The sequence below is a fragment of the Chelonoidis abingdonii genome, chromosome 18 (genome assembly GCF_003597395.2).
Source record: "Chelonoidis abingdonii isolate Lonesome George chromosome 18, CheloAbing_2.0, whole genome shotgun sequence".
Classification (NCBI taxonomy): domain Eukaryota; kingdom Metazoa; phylum Chordata; order Testudines; family Testudinidae; genus Chelonoidis; species Chelonoidis abingdonii.
In genome coordinates, this window is record NC_133786.1 from 1,306,795 (window position 1) to 1,328,739 (window position 21,945).

The 21,945-nt window shown below is 45.2% G+C and overlaps 1 protein-coding gene across 2 annotated transcripts in view; it reads left to right on the plus strand.

Annotated features, from left to right (window-relative positions):
- Positions 1–521: 521 nt before the first annotated feature.
- FEZ1 (fasciculation and elongation protein zeta 1) overlaps positions 522–21,945 on the plus strand; it is a 141,429-nt gene continuing 120,005 nt past the window's right edge. For both annotated transcript variants that reach the window (XM_032766972.2, XM_032766981.2), the window contains exons 1-2: positions 522–686; positions 11,842–12,189. In XM_032766972.2, coding sequence (XP_032622863.1) covers positions 11,879–12,189 — 311 coding nt within the window. In that variant the 5' untranslated portion in view covers positions 522–686; positions 11,842–11,878. The remainder of the gene's footprint in view (positions 687–11,841; positions 12,190–21,945) is intronic.

Consider the following 21,945-nt stretch of genomic DNA (forward strand, 5'->3'; position numbering starts at 1 on the left):
TCTTTTGGAAAAAATCTTCCATTTTTGGAGGGATTCTCCCACCAGACAATGCTTTTTGTCAAATGAGCCCCGGACCTCCTGAGTGTCTGCATCATCTCCGCAGCTCTGAATTTAGATAAGAAAATCCTCCCTCTTTCCAGAGGTGCCCCTAAGAACAGGAGTGGGCCTTGTCCCTCGCGAGTGGGGCTTATCAGCGTGTGTTAGCAGCAAGCCTCCTATCTGAAGCACAGACCGCTGTGCTGTTGTCAGTGTCTTGAAGCTAATGCATATTGATGAGCAAGGGCTGAGCTCACACGGCTCTCTGCAGAGGGGAGGCAGACGGCTGGGAACAGCCCTGTCTCCAAGCAGGCAGCAGCTCGCTGATTCCGTTACATGCTCCCAGGGATGCTAAGCTGAGCCAGAGCCCTTGCGTTTGCCCAGCTGCTCTTGGCGAGCCCCAGACCACACTCAGCTGCGCGTTTGGCTCTGTCCTTTGAGCGGAGGCGCCGGGGGCCGAATTGTCGGTGCGGAGGCTGGGGGCCCGACTCCGCTTTCCGAGAAGCAGCCTCTGATCCGTCCCCATTGTCTGGCGAGCGACTGCCGGGTCAACGGGGCTAAACGGGACCTCCCAGGCAGGCAAACCAACGCGCAAACGTGGTCCTGAAAGCGCCCCCGTCCTCGCCCTGCGCAGAGCCATTGTGTCGGAGGTAGGGCTGTGTGTACAGGCCGCTGTGTGGGTGTACATACGGGGCTGTATGTGGGTGTGTAAGGCTGAGTGTATATACAAAGAGGGGGTTGTGTGTGTACGGGGGGGGGCTGTGTGTGTACAGACGGGCTGAGTATGTGTACAGGGGGCTGTGTGTGTGTGTGGAAATACAGATGGGGCTCTGTGTGTGTACAGAGTGGTTGTGTGTGTATACAGGGGGCTGTGTGTGTGCGCAAAGGACAGACTGTGTCTGTGTGTGTCTCTGTATGTGTACGGGGGCACTGTGTGTGTGTGTACAGAAGGGGATCTTTGTGTGTGTACAGAGGAGGGCTCTGCAGGTGTGCAGGCAAGGTGCGTGTGCACTGGGCAAAGGCTTGTGCTAGGAAATTTTTTGTGTCTGCATGTGTTGATGCAGAGGAAGGATTGTGAAGGGTGGGGGAGAGGGGCTGTGTGTGAAAATGCAGATGGGAAAGTGGGTGTGAAGGGATGGGGATTTGGGGGTGTGTGTAAGGATGGTGAAAAGGGGATTATATATGTATAGGCGATGACTGAGAATTGGGGGTGTATGTGGAGGAGAGTGGTATGTAGAATGGGGTTGTGGTGGGGACAAGCAGAAGTCTGTGTTGAGTGGGGAGCAGGAGGCTTTGTTGTGTAGGAATGAGGCTTTATGGGGGCAGGAAAGTGTACATGGAGGGGGTTGTGTTTGAGGTGAGGCAGAGGTGTGTGCATGCATATGGATTGGTTTTGGATGTGTGTGGGAGAGGCTGTTCAGGGAGACAAGAATGAGTGTGTGTATGTGGAGGCGAGAGGAGATTGTGTGTGTGTGTGTGTGTGTGTATATGGGGGAAGGTGGACTGGAAGAGAAGGTTGTGTGAGAGTGGAGGTTTTTAGTGTTTGTGTTGGAGGGGAAGATTAGTGGTGAGTGAGCATATGGGAGGTGGGTGTTTATATGTATAGAGACTGAGGATTGTTTGGGTGTGGTGGAGGGTGTTTGTGTGTGCATGTATTGGGGGGGTCCATAGGGATGGGGAATATGTGTGTTTTTGTTGGGAATCTCTACTTATCTGATTAATGGGATGCACTATTGCTGCCTGGCTCTTAAAACAAAGTGACCTAACATCACTAATGCACTAATGTCTTGACAGTGCCACTTGGGAGTGCACTACCTAGTGATCTCTAAAGTGCTTAGTGCAAACAGAACAGCCTTGTGCAGGGTTCTCTGCTTGGGGAATGGGGAGGCAGAGAGTAAGAGATTGTTACTCTTCAGCCTGGCTTTCAGAACACCTTGCCCTCACCCCCTGCAGCAAAGTGGCGAGGACTCTCCTTCCACCTGTGTCCTTCCTGTTTGGGCCCCATACAAGCAGAGAACTATCAGTTTCCAGGATCTGATGCTGTAGGGAAGCTGTTACAGCTGGATCTCATTGCTTAATCCCAGCATTGGAAATGACTCAGCAGGTACCATGCTATGTAAGGAAGGGGTAACATGGAGATAATGTTGTGAGGCCGAATCCAGTAGAGATACAATCTAATTTGAAAGTCAGTCCTGAGCAAAATTGTGTGTTGGGGGGATTCATGTTAAACCAGAGAGGTAGGGGAGAAGCTGAGGAGAAGAGTGTCCTGAGCCAACCGGCGTAGGAAGTTTGGGCCAAACAGAGAGGCCCAGGGAGATTGCACAGGGATAGTTTACCAAAAGTTGTGGTGGATTCTCCATCTCTGGCAATTTTAAAATCAAGATTAGATGTTTTTCTAAAAGATCTGCTGTAGTTCAAACAGCAATTATTTCAGGGACATTCTGTGGCCTGTGTTATGCAGGAGAGCAGACTGGGTGATTAGACTGGTTCTTTCTGGCCTCAGAATCTATGAATTACAGTGTATTGTACATAAGGCTATGAGTTTGTCACAGAGGTCATAGAAGTCACAGATTTAATGGCTTTCTTGACCTTAATGACTTCTGCAGTGGCCCACCACACCATCTGCTGGTGGGGGAGTCTTGGGTCACCGCCCTCTTCCCCCAGCAGCAGCAGGGGGTTGTGGGCAGGGCTCAGGGATGGAGGTTGGCCTGTGGGAGAGGATGAGGGCTCTGGGCAGCACTTACCTCAGGGGGTTCCTCAGGAGCAGCAACATCCCATGGCTCTTATGGGGAGGTGCATCCCAGGGGCTCTGCGCACTGCCTCCGCCTATAGGCACCTCCCCCCACAGCTCCCATTGGCCAGGGTTCCTGGCCAATGGGACCTAAGGAGATGGCACTCAGGGAAGATGCAGCATGCCTCCACCTAAGAGCTGAGGGAGGTCGCCGCTTCTGGGGAGGTGCAGAGCTGGGTAGGAAGCCCACCAGCACTAGATGTTTTCCATCTTCTGTTGCTTCTGTCATGCCATGTTTGGCAAAAGAGAACTTGAGGCTCCATCTGCAATGAAGCAGTGCATCGGGATTTATGCTCTTGTTCTGCTGCCTGCCTAGATGCTAGTTTGGAGGGCAATCTTGCTGTTGGAGTGGACTCTTAAAAAAAGCAGGATTTAGGATAATATAGGTGAAATTCAGGATCAAGGGGCAGAAAGGTCAATGATGTGGTGTTATGCTCTCTTTATCTTTTTGAGAATGTTATTGTACAGTCCAAAGACGGATTCCTCAATGTTTTGTTGGCAGAGACGCAAAGGACTGGAATAGTAAAAGGTACTAGTGTGGTACACTGGCTGGATGGCTATGGGTGTAGGGCTGGAATAGCAGGACAGGGTAGGTCAGGATTGGCAGAGCAGTGTGGTAAAAGCTAGTGTAATGAATGACTGCCTGAGCGATGTCGGGCTCTCATTCAGCTGTGTTAGTCCCTCACTTTTATGAAGAATAAATTCATCCCAAAATTGTTAAAATGAGTCATTATATCAGAATTGCCCAATTCAGAGAACTGTGAATTGCATTAGAAATGATCAGAAATCTCTGCCTATTTGAATAAGCATCAGTGCAACAGGAGGCTTCACTTAGAGCCTGCAAAACAATAATTTCTCTTGTCATTAGGAGCTATTTATAATGACCATGATGACAATGGAGTCAAATTTAACACAAAGGAACAACTGGCTGCCTTAAAACCCCCCCAGAAAACAGCGAGTGCGCTAGATGCAAACAATAGGCAACTGGGAGAATTCCTCTAGGTAGGATAATGTCTAATCAAATCAAATACTTGTAGTATCCTAAGCAGTTTATTAAACACTTCTGGAACTGTAGAAACTAGTTAAAGCAATATGTGATGAATTACAGCCAGAATTGTCAGTAGCCTGATCAGCTGTTCTTGGCAGTTAGGGTTTGCTGGCTCCTCTGGCCACACAAGGCACACCTACTGAAATGGCTGCTCCTCCTGGGCGGATGTATCAGGAGGACTTTCCAGCTGCTGACCCCAAGGCTGCTGAATGACAAAAGCATGTGATGCCCACCTAAGGCCTTTGGACACTGGAGACATTTTTCTTTTTTTGGTTTATGCATCTCTGGTTTATCTCTCTACTTTATATTTTGTATTCTGAACTTTTTACACCTTTATGGTACCACTTTTGCATTCACTAATAATAATAATTGCTAGCGGGGCCCAAGGGCTCTGCTATGCTAAGGGAGATTGAGGTAGTGAGTCAGCCAATGGGGGTCTGGTTAATATGGCCAGTTAGATGTTGTTAGATTTTTTTAGAGCACAAACGACCTCCCATACACAGAGTAAGTTTCCTCTGAGATAGCCATGGCTAAGGCTACGTCTTCACTACCCACCGTATCGGTGGGTAGCAATCGATTGCTCGGGGATCAATATATCGCCTCTCATCTAGACGCAATATATCAATCCCCGAATGCGCTTATATCGATTCTGGAACTCCACCAACCCGAACAGAGTTGCGGAGTCGACATGGGGAGCCGCGGACATCGATCCCGCGCCATGAGGATGGTGAGTAATTTGATCTTAGATACTTCGACTTCAGCTACGTTATTCACGTAGCTGAAGTTGCGTATCTGAGATCGATTTTCCCCCGTAGTGTAGACCAGCCCCAAGACTCTAACTTTGTGGGAAGCAAGCTGACACCCTTCTGCCTGCAACTGACCACTTGCATGTCACGCTGGCTTGAGAGCATATGATGAAGGAAAAATTCAGGCCTTCCCCACCCCACTACACCCCACTTCTCCTGGCAGCCACACACAGTGCAGGGAAAATACAAAACGGCCACTTTTTTAAAAAAATGGGGAAGAAGACAACAGTTTAAAAGGTTCAGTTAGGAAAGTGAGCACTGATGAGGCACACAGATTCACGCATAGTCTGGAGTGCACAGGGTGGTCTGGCCTCTCTAAAGGAGCATCTTTACCTCTTTGGAGCTCTGACACACACAGGAGAGAAACCTCAGGGAAGAGGCAGACTCCCATGTAAGACAGCCTTAAGGAAGGACATGTACCTTGCCATAATTTTCTATCACCCAGTGGTAATCCTGTGTTCCTCCTCTGAGCCCCAGACTGATGCATTAGCCATGCTTTTTTATGTGCATTTGATATTGAGTTAAACTACATCAGTATTAGTCACTTTTAAAATGATTTAAGAGTGTTCACACAAAGGGGCTGCTGCACTGATTTGACTACATTGATTTAGAAACGGAGCTAGTGAAATAAGTTTAATTTCTCTGCACATGCCAAGCCGTTAAAAGGCGGTGTCCCTGTGCCATCTGCAGCCTCAATCCCATTGTCCTGAGACACCTTTGCCTATGGCCAAACAGCAGTTGTCTGTGGGTATGGGGTCATCACAACCAGTGTCTCTGGAACGTAAGGGAAGTTCAGTCTGTTCCTCGCAAGCCCCAGGCCTCCTTCTCAGGCTCTGGCTGTGTTGCAGGGATGCTGTGGGTCAGACACTTGCTCTGGTGGTAGCTACACGCCCTCAGGCTTTAGATGGCAGGACTCTTCTTCCCAGTATCAGTCGCTGCTCTGTTGCGGTTACGATCCCCCTCCAAGCCTGGCCTGCAAGGCATCTTGGTGGGGGACATCTCCCTGTGCTGGACCTGCTGCCTAGGGTCCCCCTTGCTCTCCCCAGCTGCTCACCACACCTGGCTCCAGACTGCTCCAGCCCCAGCTCCAGGTCCACTCTGCCTCAGCACTGCTGCTGCTCTGCCTCCAACTCCCTGGCCTGCTTCTCTGGCCCCTCTGGCTCTGGTTGCCACAGCTCTCCTCCCAGCAAAGGTGTGCTCTGTAGGCTGCTTCTGTGACTCTGCTCCCTGCACTGAACTGCTTCCCGGGCTGCCTTTCTGGCCCCTCTGACTGGCACAGCTCTCCTTCCCAGCTCAGCTTGGGCCCCTGCTTTCTCCCTAGCTCAGCCCCATTCTCGCTGAGCCAGGCAATTCCACTCATACTGAGGACAGGACTGCCCCCCGGTCTCCTGACTTCCTGATTAGCCTGCCGGCCCTGTCAATCAGGCTGACCTGGAGCATAGGCCTCTCCCCATTGTTTCTGGGGACTGATTTCCCATTGATCCTTTCCCTTTTTTTTTAGTACTGGGAGTTAGCCAACGAAAACACCTCCACTGAGTGTTAGTAAGGGGACAACAGTCCCCTCACATATGTGTCCATCCTGCCACCTTTAAAAATGCTAGAACTTTAACTACTGCTTCTCTCACTGTATCACCCATGTGATCCATCAGCAGAGGGCTTCCTCTGCCACCTGCTTGTAGGGTGACCAGGTGACAAGAACAAAATATCGGGAAACATGGGAGAGGGGCGGTGAGGGCTGCCAAAGCAAAAAAGAAAAAAAAGCCAGAGTGCAAAATATTGGGACATCTGGTCACCCTACCTGCTTGCCCCGTATCTAACAAAGGAAAGCTGCCAAATTGCTTGCTTCCCAGCTGCCTGGGCCAGGGTGAGTCTGTGGAGGATAATGCAGACAGGGAAGGTGGCCTCAAGTCAGGAGACTAGAGACACTAAAGAAGGACGGGATATGGAGAGGAACTAACTTAGGCCTGCAGGAGACCAGTTAGAAAAAGTCCATTTGCTGCAGTTAAGGGGTGGAAGAGGCCCATAACGTGAAAAGGATTGGAGGGAGGTGATGGAGTAGGATGCCATGTGTGGTTGGTGGTGTCAGATTCATGGCGAGGAACCCAGGCTGAAGTGAAGGAGGTGAGGGAACAGGACAGCAAATTGACCCCTTTTGTCAGAAGGCCAAGGACCACAAGGCTTGAAAAATGTATCCTGTACTGATTAGCTCAAGTACTCCTGAGACCAAAGTGCTCTGGTGCCCCAAGCCATGACTCCCACCTATATGGTGTGGCCCATCTGGCCTGGAGATCTCTTTCACCAGTTGTCTGATCTCTGACACCAATTAATGCCAGACAGGGCCAGGCTAAGGTCATCTGGGTCCATAGGCACAATGTGGCTCTGTTCTGCATCCTTCCTCACTTGAAAGGTGGAAGCACTGGTTCCCCTCTCCTCTCAGAGCCAGTGCAGTGGCATTGGGCTCCTTCTGCCCCAGGAGTGGCAGCAGGATCACTTCCTCCCCTTTGGCACAGAGGGGAGGCAACAGGGATCTCATCTCCTTTTCCAGAGAGGAAGGGGTGACAGCAGGGGCTCCTTAGTACTTACCCCATCAGCCAGGGTATAATTGCTGGGGTAGGGGGCAAGGCCCACTGCACTCTCTCCTCCTGCCACTGAGCCTCTTGCTGGGGTGGGCGTGGCAAGCCCCCCATCCAGAGCAGGGAATCTAGGTGCTAACCTCCCATAGTGGTGCATGGGGGCAGTTCCCCTCTCAGAGCTAGTGTTTCAGACTGTCTCCATACTCAGGCAGGCAGCTCTGACTTGTTCAGTTATAATTGTGCCACATTTTAATGCATTTCTTTACAACTACATTGGCTGGAAATGCCCTTTTCTTAAAATGAAAGTTTAGAATCTGAAGAAATCACATGACTCCAGGACCTGGGGCCCTAATCATGAGCCTATATATGCCTTAATCTAGCCCCCCAAACATCAGATAAACCAGTTAATGTTGCCCCTGGATCCTCCTGAGTGCAGGCACTCTTCTCATTAGCTGCCCATGACATCCCCACCAACATGCCAAGCATCCCTTCTTGCTTCTCCCATCTCTAGGGTGATCTAGTCCCTGGGTGTGTGTGGAGGAACATTTCCCTCACCTGCTTCTAGGGATTGTGAGGAGAGCCTCGGCCACAGCAGGGGGAGCAGCATAGGGCAGGTGAACCACTCTTGCCCAAGTAGCTCTCCCTTCTCATTTGAAAGTTCTGGCCTTAATGTTTTATATGCATGTAAATATTAAATATATAACCCATGGCTTTCCCAGTCCCGCCTGCTTCCAGACCTGTATGCTCCCATCTACAAAAATCTGCTCCTCTTCTTTCAAAGGTGAAATGAAGAAATGGCCTATTGCCATTTGTAAGCTGCAATTACTGGTGAGGTCCATGAGCACATGCGCAATGAACAAGACGGACATTCTGTATACTGATGCAGAAGGAAGTGGTCACATTAGCTTCCAGACGCAGATAGGAAGCAATACTACCATAGTACCAGCATCCAAACTCCTCTCAACCAAGCACCCTTGCCAGTGAAGATCAGAATAGCTTGTTGCAAAGAATCATAAGGGGCCTCTCTGCTCTCCACACTGAGGCTGCAAATACACATGCGTGATCCCATAAGTGCATATCTGAGAAAACTTTGAAGGCCACTTTCAAAGCTTTTAGAATTTACAGACACTAAAGGGAGAGAATACAGGTGAGCTGAACCACATATAAAAAAAAATTCTCCCAGCTCTAGTTCTAAATGAAAGAGGGCTGCACTGCATATGCATAGCTAATACAAGGTTGCCCTGCCTTGTTCAGTGTAAAAAATATGGTTTCTTCCAGGTCATTGATCAAAATGTTAAATCGCACAGGCTGCAAACCAATCACTGGAGGACCCCACTGGAAACACCACTTGATGATGATTCCTCATTTACAGTAACATTTTCAGAGCTGTCAGTTTGTGACACACTATACTTCGGGGGAGTGCCCTGTAGCCCCCATATTCATCATTTGTATATAATTGTGGTATTTCATATAAAGAATGCCATGTAAGGTGTCATGGGAAAGGTTATGATCTCTTGAAAGCCGTTGTTCTATCTAAATATGTATCGGAGCCGTGTTAGTCTGTATCCGCAAAAAGAACAGGAATACTTGTGGCAGCTTGTTAGTCTCTAAGGTGCCACAAGTAAATATGTATATCATTAGTAGGGCTGTCGATTAATTGCAGATAACTCACGTGATTAACTCAAAACCATTAATCACAGTTTAAAAAATTAATCGCGATTAAGCACAGTTTTATTCACACTGTTAAACAATAGAATACCAATTAAAATTTATTAAACATTTTCGGATGTTTTTCTACATTTTCAAATATATTGATTTCAGTTGCAACACAGGATACAAAGTGTACACTGCTCACTTTATATTTTTATTTTTGGTTACAAATATTTGCACTGTAAAAATGATAAACAAAATAAATAGTATTTATCAATTTACCTCATACAAGTACTGAAGTGCAATCTCTTTATTGTGAAAGTGCAACTTACAAATGTAGATTTTTTTACATAACTGCACTCAAAAACAAAACAATATAAAACTTTAGCGCCTACAAGTCCATTCAGTCCTACTTCTTGTTCAGCCAATCACTAAGACAAACAAGGGAGATAATGCTGACCACTTCTTATTTACAGTTGCACCTGCAAGTGAGAACAGGCATTAGCATGGGACTTTTGTAGCCGGCATTGCAAGGTATTTGCGTGCCAGATATGCTAAACATTCATATGCCCCTTTGTGCTTCGGCCACCGTTCCAGAGAACATGCTTCCATGTTGATGATGCTCATTTAAAAAAAAAAGCATGAATTAAATTTGCGATTGAACTCCTTGGGGGAGAATTGTATGTCTCCTGCTCTGTTTTACCCACATGCTTCTATATATTTCGTGTTATAGTAGTCTCGGATGAGCATGCATATGAAAGACTGTAACCAACCTGCAGTTTTGAGTGGGGTGAGAAAAACTGCTTAGTTCAGCTATTGCCTAGTATAATAAGGTCAAAAATTTAGACTGCGTGCTTAACTTTTATTTTGTTTTGGTAACTACTCTGACTTTTTGCCTATCACTTATAATCACTTAAAATCCACTTTTTGTAATCAGTAAACTTATTCTAGTGTTTATCGTTACCAGTGAGTTTGACTGAAGTGCTCGGTAAATCTGCTCAGGCTACAAAGGCTAGTGTATGATTGATGAAGTGGTGAACCAATTAATAAACTTGCATTGCTCAAGAAAGGGTTTTGAGCAATGCTAGAGGGTATATTCCAGTGGTATAAGATGGGAGCTTGGGGGATTTGGCTGGTGCCTTCTCTGTGTGATTTGTGAGTGGCTCTGGGAGCAGTCATGCAATCTGGCTGGGTGTGGGGTACCACATGTGGTTGTCCTGAGTGGTAACAGCACTTGGAGGAGTTTGCTGCTTATCACCAGTAAGGCATTGTGAGAGACAACCAAGATTAGTAAGTTAAGGGGGCACAGCAGTCCCACGGTCCCAGACTGTGTGCAATTTTAATTTGATACCATCTTAGTTTTTTAATCAAAATGTGCAGTACCATGTCAAATCCCTTACAGAAGTACATTATCAACCAAATTTGTAACCTCATAAAAAAGATATCAGGTTAGTGTGACAGGATCAATTTTCTATAAATACAGGTTGATTTGCATTAATTATATTATCCTCTTTTAATTCTTTATTAATTGAATCCCATATCAGCTGCTCCATTATCATTCCTGGGACCGATGTCAGGTTGACAGACCTATATTACCCAGGTCATCTCATTTACCATTTTAAAAAATTGGCATAACTTTAGCTTTCTTCCAGTCTTTTGGAACTTCCCCAGTGCTCCAAGACTTATTGAAAAGCAAGCTCCTCAGACAACTCTTCAAAAAATCTTGGATGCAAGTTATCTGGATCTGATTATTTTAAAATGACTAAATTTAGTAGCTTCTCTTTAACATCATCCAGAGATATGAGTTGAGAGGAAAGAGTGTTATCATCACCAAATGATGAGATTATATGTTTTCCCCCCAATACAGAACAGAAATATTTATTGAACACTTTTGGCTTTTCTGTATTCTTGTTGATAATTCTACCATTTCCACCTAGTAGTGAACCAATACCATTGCCAGGATTCCTTTTGTTCCTAATATTTTTTTAAAAGCTCCTTCTTATTGTCCTTAGCTCTGCTGGCCATAGATTTTTCATTGTGTCCCCTTTCTTCCCTTATCCATTTTCTACAATTCCTAATTTCTGATTTATATTCATTACTATCAACTTCCCCTTTCTTCCATTTGTTATATATTATTTTCCAGTTCTTTATAGCTGCCGTCCCTTTTCCTCTAAACCAGGTCAGTTTTCACCCAGCATACCTTCTTCCTCATTTTTGGGATTGTGGCTTTTGGGGCATCTGATAAAGTATTCTGAAATCATTCATAATTATTATTTACAGTTTTCTGATTAAAATGTTCTCTCAGTGCAGATTTTGTAGAAATGTCAGTATTAACTATGGTTGGGATTTTCAAAAGCACCCAAGTGACTTAGGAGCACAAGTCCTGTTGAACATCCCACCCTTTGATGTTAACTTGAGCTGCAATATTGAGTCTGCCAAAGTTTGCAAAAATTTCTAATGTGCACTCATGACAATTTTTTTTAAAAATGTTTATATCTTAACTGTGTTTTAGTTTTTAGCAAACAATGCAAAGGCCTGTTTCTCATGAAGAGTAGCCTGCCTGAAAAATTTCAGTTTGTGAAATTAAATTGTTTTTTAGTTGTGTGAGTAATGTGTCTTAAAGGTTTACTTAAGTATTATTTTTTTAAATCTTTCCATAATAAAAAAAACTCCAGTCTAAACTGATTTTGCTCAGACTTTCCAAAAATAATTAATCTCTGGCTGAAATCAAACATGGAAAATGTCAGGCCAAAAATGCAGTTTTCAAAAGGCTATGAGCAACTCTTTGCAGGTTGTAATGAAAGTTCTGATATTATCGTCAATATAGACAAGGCTACTCTTCCCACAGTAATGAACTGAAGCCTGCAGAAACAGAAAATGTGAGCATACATGTTACTAAGCCTCATTACTGACTCATGAATGTACTTTTTGTTCTAGATAATCTGACTTGAAGATTTCGCTTAACCAGTCCAAGATGGAAGCCCCACTGGTGAGTCTGGATGAGGAGTTTGAGGATCTGAGACCCTGCTACATTGATGACAGAGAAGAAAAACCACATTGTTTTTACGGCTCATCCCCTCAGCATCTGGAAGATCCCTCCCTTTCTGAGCTTGAGAACTTCACCTCTGAAATTATCAGTTTCAAGTCCATGGAAGACTTGGTGAATGAATTTGATGAGAAGCTGAATGTCTGCTTTCGGAATTACAATGCCAAAACTGAGAACCTGGCTCCTGTAAAAAATCACCTCCAGATACAAGAGGAGGAAGAGCATCTTCAGGATGAGGAGTAAGTAGACTAGAAATTCTAATAATACATTTAACCCAAAGAGGCTTTAATTTATTTTAATGTAATGAGTCCTCATAAAGCTGGCCAAAAAAGGAAAAATAAAAACTAAGAAAAAAATGAAATTCAGAAGACTTTTCCATTGTGCAGGGTTTCTAATAGATTTCTTTTCAGTTTTTCAACATTTTTATTGCATTTTAAAATACTTTTTGGTCAAAAACTTTATGGAAATGATTCTTGACACTTGTTTTCAGTAAACAAAAACAGCTGATAACCATTTTGATAATGGTTTTGATTTTTTTTTATTAAAAACAATGGATAAAGAAGTCATGAAAATGTCTGTGAAAAATTAAAACATTTGAATAAGTAAATAGTTTTTTCCAAAATATTTTTTCTTTGGAAAAAGGCCATTTTAATGTTTTGTTTTCAAAAAAATTGTAATGTCTGTACTCATAAAGAGATAATGACAAGGCTTCTAGGTCACCATTGAGACTAAGGCTATTTTTACACTACCGTGTTTAGTTGACTTAAGTTACATCTGCTTTAATTACGTCGGTTGTGCACATCCACCCAATGCTCCTTGCGTTGGCAGATCACATCTACAGTCGGTGCTCTTGCACTGACAGTTAGAGAGTTGTATTGTGGGAAGCTATCCCACTGTGCAACTTGCCACCCTCTGATCCTGGGAGATCTGGGAATGGATTGTGATGCATCATGGGAGTGTGCTCACCGTCCCATGATGCAGTTATTTCCATACCATCATTCCATGGGCTTCTGACTTAATTTCATGCCATTTTTAAGAGCCCTTGTAAACTATGTGCCCACCATCTCTGTCTGAAAGCATGGATCCTGAACTGCTGAGCATTATGACCACAACGTGGCTGGTTCTGCAGTATTTCATGAGCTGTGAAACAGAAAGTGAATCAGTGGTGCCTGCCCTCCTGTGTGCCATGGAAAGAAATAATTCCAGATTGCTGCTGGCATTCATGGAGCAGTTGCACATGGTGGACCATTGGTACTGGGCTCAGGAAACAAGGACTGAGTGATGGAATCTCATTGTGATGCATGTGTGGGATGACAAGCAGTGGCTGTAGAACTTTTGGATGTGCAAAACTATGTGCAGAGCTCGTCCCAGCATTGCAGCATAAGGACACCAGCATGAGAGCTGCCCTCACTGTTGAGGTAGCAATGATGCAAGTCTGCAGGGCTATCAATCACCTCCTGCTACAAGGACTGTGACTCTTGGTAATGTGCAGGAAATATTTGATGGCTTCAAGGCAATGGGATTCCCTAACTGCAGCAATAGATGGAACATATATCCCAGTTTTGGCCCCAGACCATCTTGAGACAGAGTACGTCAACTGAAAGGGCTACTTCTCCATGGTCTTGCAGGCGCTAGTGGATCACCAGGGCCATTTTGCTGACATCAGTATAGGGTGATCAGGGAAGGGGCAGATGCACGCATCTGTGATGTTATGAGTGTAATATAATATCTCATTGAAAGGTGACAGGGCAGAAAGAGTTTTATTAACTCACAGAGGGACCTGACCCATGGGTGAACTTTAGAGACTTGTTAGGAAGATCTGTAAATGAATAAAGCTTTGAAATGCAAGTCTCCATTGTTAGAGGTAGAAGGGGAGATGTTTGCTTCAGTCTTGTGATGTAAGCAAATAAGTCTTGTCTATTGCTATGGCTTTAATTCAAAGATCAAAAAAGGAATATTAACATTTAGGAAGATACTTGACTGAAATAGTACTATTGTGTGTGTGTCTCTTTGAAGGTTGTGGTAACCTGTATCTGAACTGTTTAATGGATAAATTACCATGTTAATTGCCAGGATGTTTGGGAGAAGAAAAGTTAAGCCTATTGTTTTCTCAAGCCAAAAGGCTGCTGGAAACATATAAGAACCCTGGGAAACGATCCTACTTCATCTCAGATCTGCTTTGGGTTTCAAGAGGGGGAAACCTTAAGCCATAAGGACTGAGATCCCCAGTCACTGACTAGAGTCACCCTGAATATGGACATTGGACTATAGCCTGTGGACTATTTCTAAAAGGACTTTTGGTAACTACAAGCTCATCTCTGCTATGTATCTGAACCTCAAGAATTGAATTCAAGTCTGTATGTATATTGATCTTTTAACCAACACTCTCTCTCTTCTTTTTTAATAAATTTTAGCTTAGTTAATAAGAATTGGCTAATAGTGTATATTTTGGGTAAGATCTAAGTTATAATTGGACCTGGATATGGGCTGATCCTTTGGAATTGGAAGAACCTTTTTTTAATATGATGAGACAAGATTTTCAGTAATCATCATCATATCTGACGTGTGTGTCTGGATGGAGGCCTGAGGCTGGGTATTTTAAGGGAACTGCATTGTTTGAACTTCTAAATAACTAGTGAGGTACTATAGAAGCTGTTCTGTGCTGGCTTGGTAAATATTATATATTGGAATAACCACCAGCTTCTCGAGTTTGTCTGCCCTATTTTGTTTGCAGTTCACCCTAATTGAGTGACCTCAGCTGGGTCCCATGGGCAGCACCGTCACAGCATCTTTAGGAACTGTATAGCAAACTGCATGCTGGGACTTTCTTTCCAGACCACAAGATTCTGGTGGGGGATGTGGAAATGCCCATACTGATCCTGGGAGACCCTTGCTCTCATGGCTCATGAACCCTTACACTAGGAACCTAGACAACAGCAAGGAGCGCTTCAACTATAGGCTCGGCAGGTGCCAAATGACCACTGAATGTATCTTTGGCAGATTAAAAGGTTGCTGGCACTGAATTTTTGGCAGGTTAGACCTCAGCAAGAAAAATATTCTGACAGCCTGCTGTACAATGCATAATAGTTGTGAAGTGAAGGGGGGAAGTTTCCCCCAGGGTGGAGTGCTGAGGTTGGTCAGCTTGCTGCTGATTTTGAGCAACCAGATACCAGGTTAATTAGAGGGGCACAACAGGATGCTATTCAAATCAGGGAGGCTTTGAAGGAGTATTTTGACAATGATTTCTAGCAATGTGTCTTTATATGAGGTATTCAGCCAGGCAGTGTTTACTTGCCGCCCTGTATGAATCCTATAATGCTTGATTCCTGAGCATTACTTATACTGTGCAAATATTCCTTCCAATAGCCATTGTGTTTGATTGTTACCATCAGCTAATGTGCATATGATACAAATAAAGAGTATATTTGTATAAAAATAAAGTTTAATAACAGGACAAAAAATAAAATATTCATCAAATAGGGGACATGGAAATGAGGAATAGTCTCTCAGTTATGGCTATCACAGCTGAGTGTAATTCCAGCTTTCACTGTGAAAACAGCCCCTAGGGCAGGGGTCCCCAACGTGGTGCCTGCAGGTGCCATGGTGCCCACAGGGACATCTTAATGTGCCCGCTTCCTGGCCCCCGGGAGAGCATCCACCGAAATGCCGCAGCAGCATTTTGGCAGGGATGCCTCTCGATGATGATGCTTGTCGCTGACAAGTGATGTCATCGAGAGGCATCGCTCCCGAATTTCGGCAGCGATGCCTCTCGATGATGCCGCTTTTGCCGTAGACAAGTGATGTCATCAAGAGGCGTCGCCCCCAAATTTCGGCGGGGATGCCTCTCGCTGACGCCACTTGCTGTTGACAAGTGACGTCATCAAGAGGCGTCGCTCCCGAATTTCAGCAGGGACGTCTCTCGATGACGTCGCTTGTCGATGGCAAGCGATGTCATTGAGATGCGTCGCCACCGAAATTCGGCGGCATTTTGGCGGGTTCTTCACCGCCACAGTGGTCCTTCGGCTGGTGCCCACCATCCAAAAAGGCTGGGGACCACTGCCCTAGGGGTTGAGTGCAAGGGTACAACTGAGAGGGACCAGGAACGTGCACAAAATGTGGTGAGGGAGTTTTGGGAGAGCATGGAATGGAATTCTGTACTGGCTGCAGGAGGACTCATGCATGGATGTGCTCTGACTGAAGCATAATGAGGGACTTGAGCATCTCTGCCTGGACCTCCAGTAGCTTAATCATCCACTGCTGTCCTTCTCTCCTTTCCAGGCTATCCAGCCTGATATTTTCATTAATTTTCTCCCTCCATGTTCTTGTGTCAGTATCTGCTGTAGCTGTTGACTGCAGCACTTCACGAAACATATCCTCCTTACTCTTCCTGGTTTGCTGCCTTATCTGAAGGAGGTACTCTGCCATTGTGGTGCTGTGCCCAGTTTTGGGCCCCACACTACACAAAGGATGTGGAAAAATTGGAAAGAGTCCGGTGGAAGGCAACAAAAATGATTAGGGGGCTGGAGCACATGACCTGTGAGGAGAGGCTGAGGGAACTGGGATTATTTAGTCTGCAGAAGAGAAGAGTGGGGGAGGGTGGGATTTGATAGCAGCCTTCAATTACCTGAAGGGGGGTTCCAAAGAGGATGGATCTAGACTGTTCTCAGTGGTAGCAGATGACAGAACAAGGAGTAATGTGTCAAGTTGCTCTGGGGGAGGTTTAGGCTGGATATTAGGAAAAAATTTTTCACTAGGAGGGTGATGAAGCACTGGATTGGGTTACCTAGGGAGGTGGTGGATTCTCCTTCCTTTGAAGTTTTTAAGGCCAACTTGACAAAGCCCTGGCTGGGATGATTTAGTTGAGGTTGGCCCTGCTTTGAGCAGGGGGTTGGACTAGATGACCTCTTGAAGTCCCTTCCAACCTTGATATTCTATGATTCTAAGTGGGCACATCTTCAGAAGCCAAAGAAGCAATGAACTGACACAGTGTTGTGAGTGTGCTTGCAATTGTGAATCACAAAATTTACACACACATCTATCTCACTGTCCCTTGGCTAGCGTACAGCTTGGTGTGAGTCTGAAATATGGTGATTTCGGTGCGCGGGGGAGGGTTAGAAAGTGGGGAATGGGCAAGAAGGAACAAGGGACCTGGGTGGTCTGAGAAGGGGGTTCCTACAAGCTCCTAGTGGAAATATTCTGAATATTGGTATCCTTATCCATAGGTGGGGTAATCAAACCCGAGATCTCACTCCTGAGGGTAACCACGGTACAAGGATGCATCTCTTTCATTCGTGCAGCTTCAGACTGTCTCTGTATACTACTCGCCTGTGTGCTGCTTTGGTCCCTGCAGAATAATTACCAGTTGGGTGCAGCAAAATTTCCTATAGTGGGGGGAAAAACAAGTTGATTGATTGCAGAATATCTGCAGGAAAATTTCCTAGAGATCTCTTTGGAGGATTCCCAGGATATCCCGGTGTACATTAACAAACTTTTCCTCCACTGTGTAGCTGCATTAGCTCTGTTGTTAATTTCTTTCCCTTATCCTTCCTCTACCGTATAACAAAATACATGAGAACTCAATTTCCTCTCACCATGAAGTATCAAAGTAAAATGCATGCTTACCTACGCTCGCATCCCCTGCTTCATGTGCACTGGAGCCAGAGTGTTGGGACTGATTAGAGTCAGAGACTTTTCCAGAGTCAAAAAAAGATCCCAACTCACCACATCACCGCATGACATTTTCCTGTGTTCCACATCCTCCTCCAACTCCACTTCCTTGTCTACCACTTTGTCCTTGGAATTGACTCTGCTGGCTGCTTCCTTCTGTTCCCCCCTACCCCCGAAGTATCCACTGGGCTCCAGGCGATGGAGGTTGAGTTGCAGCCAAGAGGGCATGCAGTTCCTTGTAGAAATGGCATGTCTTTAGCGCTGCACCAGAGTGACGGTCGTCCTTCCTTGCTTTCTGGTATGCCTGCCTCAGCTCCTTGATCTTAGCATGGCACTGCTGTGTGTCCCTTTTGTGACCCTCTCCTGCATGCCACTTGCAATTAGCCCGTAGATATCAAAGTTCCTATAGCTGAATTGAAGCTGCGACTCCACAGTCTCCTCTCCCCACAGACCCAGCAGATCCAACAGCTCCTGTGTATTCCACGCAGCTGGGAAGATGCTGTGTGAACTGTCCATGCCGAGCAAACAGGAAGAGAAATTTCAAAAATTCCCTGACCTTTAAAAGGAGGAGGGGCACATACCTGTGTCCCTTCAGGGCAGCAGAGTTCAAACTGAGATCAGAGTGGTCATGAAGGGCATTGTGGGACACTTGTAGGCCAATTAGGGCAACATAAGCAAGTGCAGTGTGTCAAAGTTAGACTCAGGACTCACAGTTTGTCAGACCACTCTGTTTTATTAGCACAGCGCTCTGCTAATACTACCCAGATAATGCAAGCACCATGCAAGACACGAACTATCTTATTTATACACAGGGGCAGCTCTAGGCATTTTGCTGCCGCAAGCATGGCAGGCAGGCTGCTTTCGGCGGCTTGCCTGTGGAGGTCCACTGGTCCTGCGGCTTTGAAGCCGCGGGACCAGCGGATCCTCTGCAGGCACGCCTGCGGGAGGTCCACCAAAGCCGCGGGACCAGCGAACCCTCTGCAGGCAAGCCGCCGAAGGCAGCCTACCTGCCGCTCTTGCGGCGCCGGCAGAGCGCCCCTCGCGGCTTGCTGCCCCAAGCACGCGCTTGGTGTGCTGGGGTCTGGAGCCGCCCCTGTTTACACAGATAAAAGGGCGGGAACTAAACAAAGGGATAAAGAGAGCAAAACTGTAAAATTTACCTGGGGCACAGTATGCATATCCTACTTCCTTACTAACTCTTATCGATCTAAGGCTAATACTTCACCAATCGCCCTTAAGTGGAGCATTCCTGACACCTTGACTGCAGCATTTCAGCCCTTTTGCTTAAAGGTACACACAGCATTTCTTTAATCTTTTCTACTTTTACAATATAATTCATTCTACTTTCACAAGTGTCTACACTGATGCTGTGTCACTCTAAATATGTTGCAAAAAGTTCTTTTGCCACTCGTCAAGGTGGTTTTATTATGCCTGGGTAGCAGGGGAATTACATCGGCAGGAGGAGCATTTCAGTGTGGCTACGTCTTCATTACCCGCTGTATCGGCGGGTAGCAATTGATTGCTCAGGGATCGATATATCGCGTCTCATCTAGACGCGATATATCGATCCCCGAACGTGCTTATATCGATTCCGGAACTCCACCAACCCGAACGAAGTTGCGGAGTCGACATGGGGAGCCGCGGACATCGATCCCGCGCCGTGAGGACGGTGAGTAATTCGATCTTAGATACTTCGACTTCAGCTGCGTTATTCACGTAGCTGAAGTTGCATATCTCAGATCGATTTTCCCTCATAGTGTAGACCAGCCCTGTGTGTACCTCCACTCTTTTGTCAACGAAAACTGACTTTTGTCAACAAAACTATGTCATGTAGACAAGGCCTTAGACTTGATCTACACTACAGAGTTAAGTTGACGTAAGGCAGCTTATGTTGACCTACTATGTCAGTATACACACTACTGCCTTGTCATGGACACCAACAGCCGACTGAATTACTGCAGTGGCTGTAGGACAACCTAGATTAAGTTGATCTACTTTTCTGTTGTAGGCAAACCCTTAACTCTGTTTAGAGTTGGGGCAAATGATACCATGACTCTGCTCCATTCTTATTACTAGGGATTTATAATGTGAGATACACAGACAGGCTTCCATATTCTGCCCTTCAGAAACACAATGCTTTGGGTTTATTCATTTAGGGTCACCCAACAGAGTGCTTCCCATTAATTTGATGGAATAGATCAACTGAGGGTATGGCTACACTGGCACTTTACAGCGCTGCAACTTTCGCACTCGGGTGTGAAAAAACACCCCCCTGAGCGCTGCAAGATGCAGCGCTGTAAAGCCTCAGTATAATCAGTGCGGCAGCGCTGGAAGCGCGGCTCCCGCGCTGCACGCTACACCCGTAGAGGATGTGGTTTACATGCAGCACTGGGAGAGCTCTCTCCCAGCGCTCCGACCACAATCATGCTTCAAAGCGCTGACACAGCAGCGCTCCCACAGTGCTGCCGTGGCAGCGCTTTGAAATTTCAAGTGTAGCCATCCCCTGAGAGGGTGGGAGGGCAGAAAGGCTGTGAAATAAATGATGTTTAAAAAATAAATTAAAATTTGTGCTTGTCAACTTTAATCTTGTCTCTTCAGTTCTAAGGAGGTTTTTGGGTGTATGTGTGTGGGTATGGGTGTCGGGGCAAGTATTTCTAGGACTTGGAAATGGAGATCAAACAAATTTACTTGCATAAAGAATGATCTGTGTTTCCATGAGCAGGACTTTCAGATCATAGAACAGAATATGATAAAAGGCATAAAAGAGCAAGAAGGGGAAAGTAAAAGGGAAGAAGGGACTAGAAAGAAGACGAGGGACAAAGAGGCACTATCACTAAATCAGAGCATCAGAGGGTACTGCACGTGGCAACAACCACTAGAAGGATTGTCTCTGTATCTAAAAGCTGCTCAAAGGATCAGATCTATTAGCTGAGGGGCTGTCACAGACTAGTAAGACGTTTGAAAAGAACAAAGAGCTGCCTTGGGTTACTGGGCTACTGAGTAGCATGGGCTACTCAGACCAATGGACTGCAGGAACTGGATGACCAGGGGATGTTTCAGCTCCAGTACCTAAGGACTTGTCTAAACACAAAATTGCACTGCTAGACCCCCCTAGTGTGCATGCGGTTATACAGGGACACAATTTCAGATTTTGGCAGGAGGGGGCAACTTTAACCATGATTCCAGGGGCTACTTAGGCATCTGAACACTTTAGCACTTCAGCCAAAACCACACTGTTTTAGATAAATAGATTTATTAACTACAGAAAGATAGCTTTTAAATACGTCTGTCGTGATTAAAAAATTAATTGTGATTAATTGCGCTATTAAACAATAATAGAATACCATTTATTTAAATATTTTTGGATGTTTTCTGCTTTTCAAATATATTGATTTCAACTACAACACAGAATACAAAGTGTTCAGTGCTCACATATTTATTTTTATTACAAATATTTGTACTGTAAAAAACAAAAGAAATAGTATTTTTCAGTTCACCTAATAAAAGTACTGTAGTGCAATCTCCTTATCATGAAAGTTGAACTTACAAATGTAGAATTATGTACAAAAAACCTTGTATTCAAAAAGAAAACGATGTAAAACTTTAGAGCTTACAAGTCCAATCAGTCCTACTTCTTGTTCAGTCAATCACTCAGACAAACAAGTTTGTTTACATTTGCAGGAGAAAATGCTGCCTGCTTCTTGTTTACAATATCACATGAAAATGAGAACAGGTGTTTGCACATCACTGTTGTAGCTGCTGTTGCAAGATATTTATATGCCAGATGTGCTAAAGATTCATATGTTCCTTGATGTTTCAACCACCATTCCAGACGACACGCATCCATGCTGATGACGGGTTCTGCTTGATAATGATACAAAGCAGTGCGGACCAATGCGTGTTCATTTTCATCCTCTGAGTCAGATGCCACCAGCAGAAGGTTGATTTTCTTTTTTGGTGGTTTGGATCCTGTAATTTCCACATGCAAGGTAGCTCTTTTAAGACTTCTGAAAGCATGCTTCTCAGATTTTGGAAGGCACTTCAGATTCTTAAAGCTTAGGTTGAGTGCTGTAGCTATCATTAGAAATTTCACATTGGTATCTTCTCTGCATTTTGTCAAATTTGCAGTGAAAGTGTTCTTAAAATAAACAACATGTGCTGGGTCATCGTTTGAGACTGCTATAACATGAAATATATGGCAGAATGCAGGTAAAACAGAAGAAGAGACATACAGTTATCCCCCAAGGAGGTCAGTCACAAATTTAATTAACGCATTATTTTTTTAACGAATGTCATCAGCATGGAAGCATATCCTCTGGAATGATGGC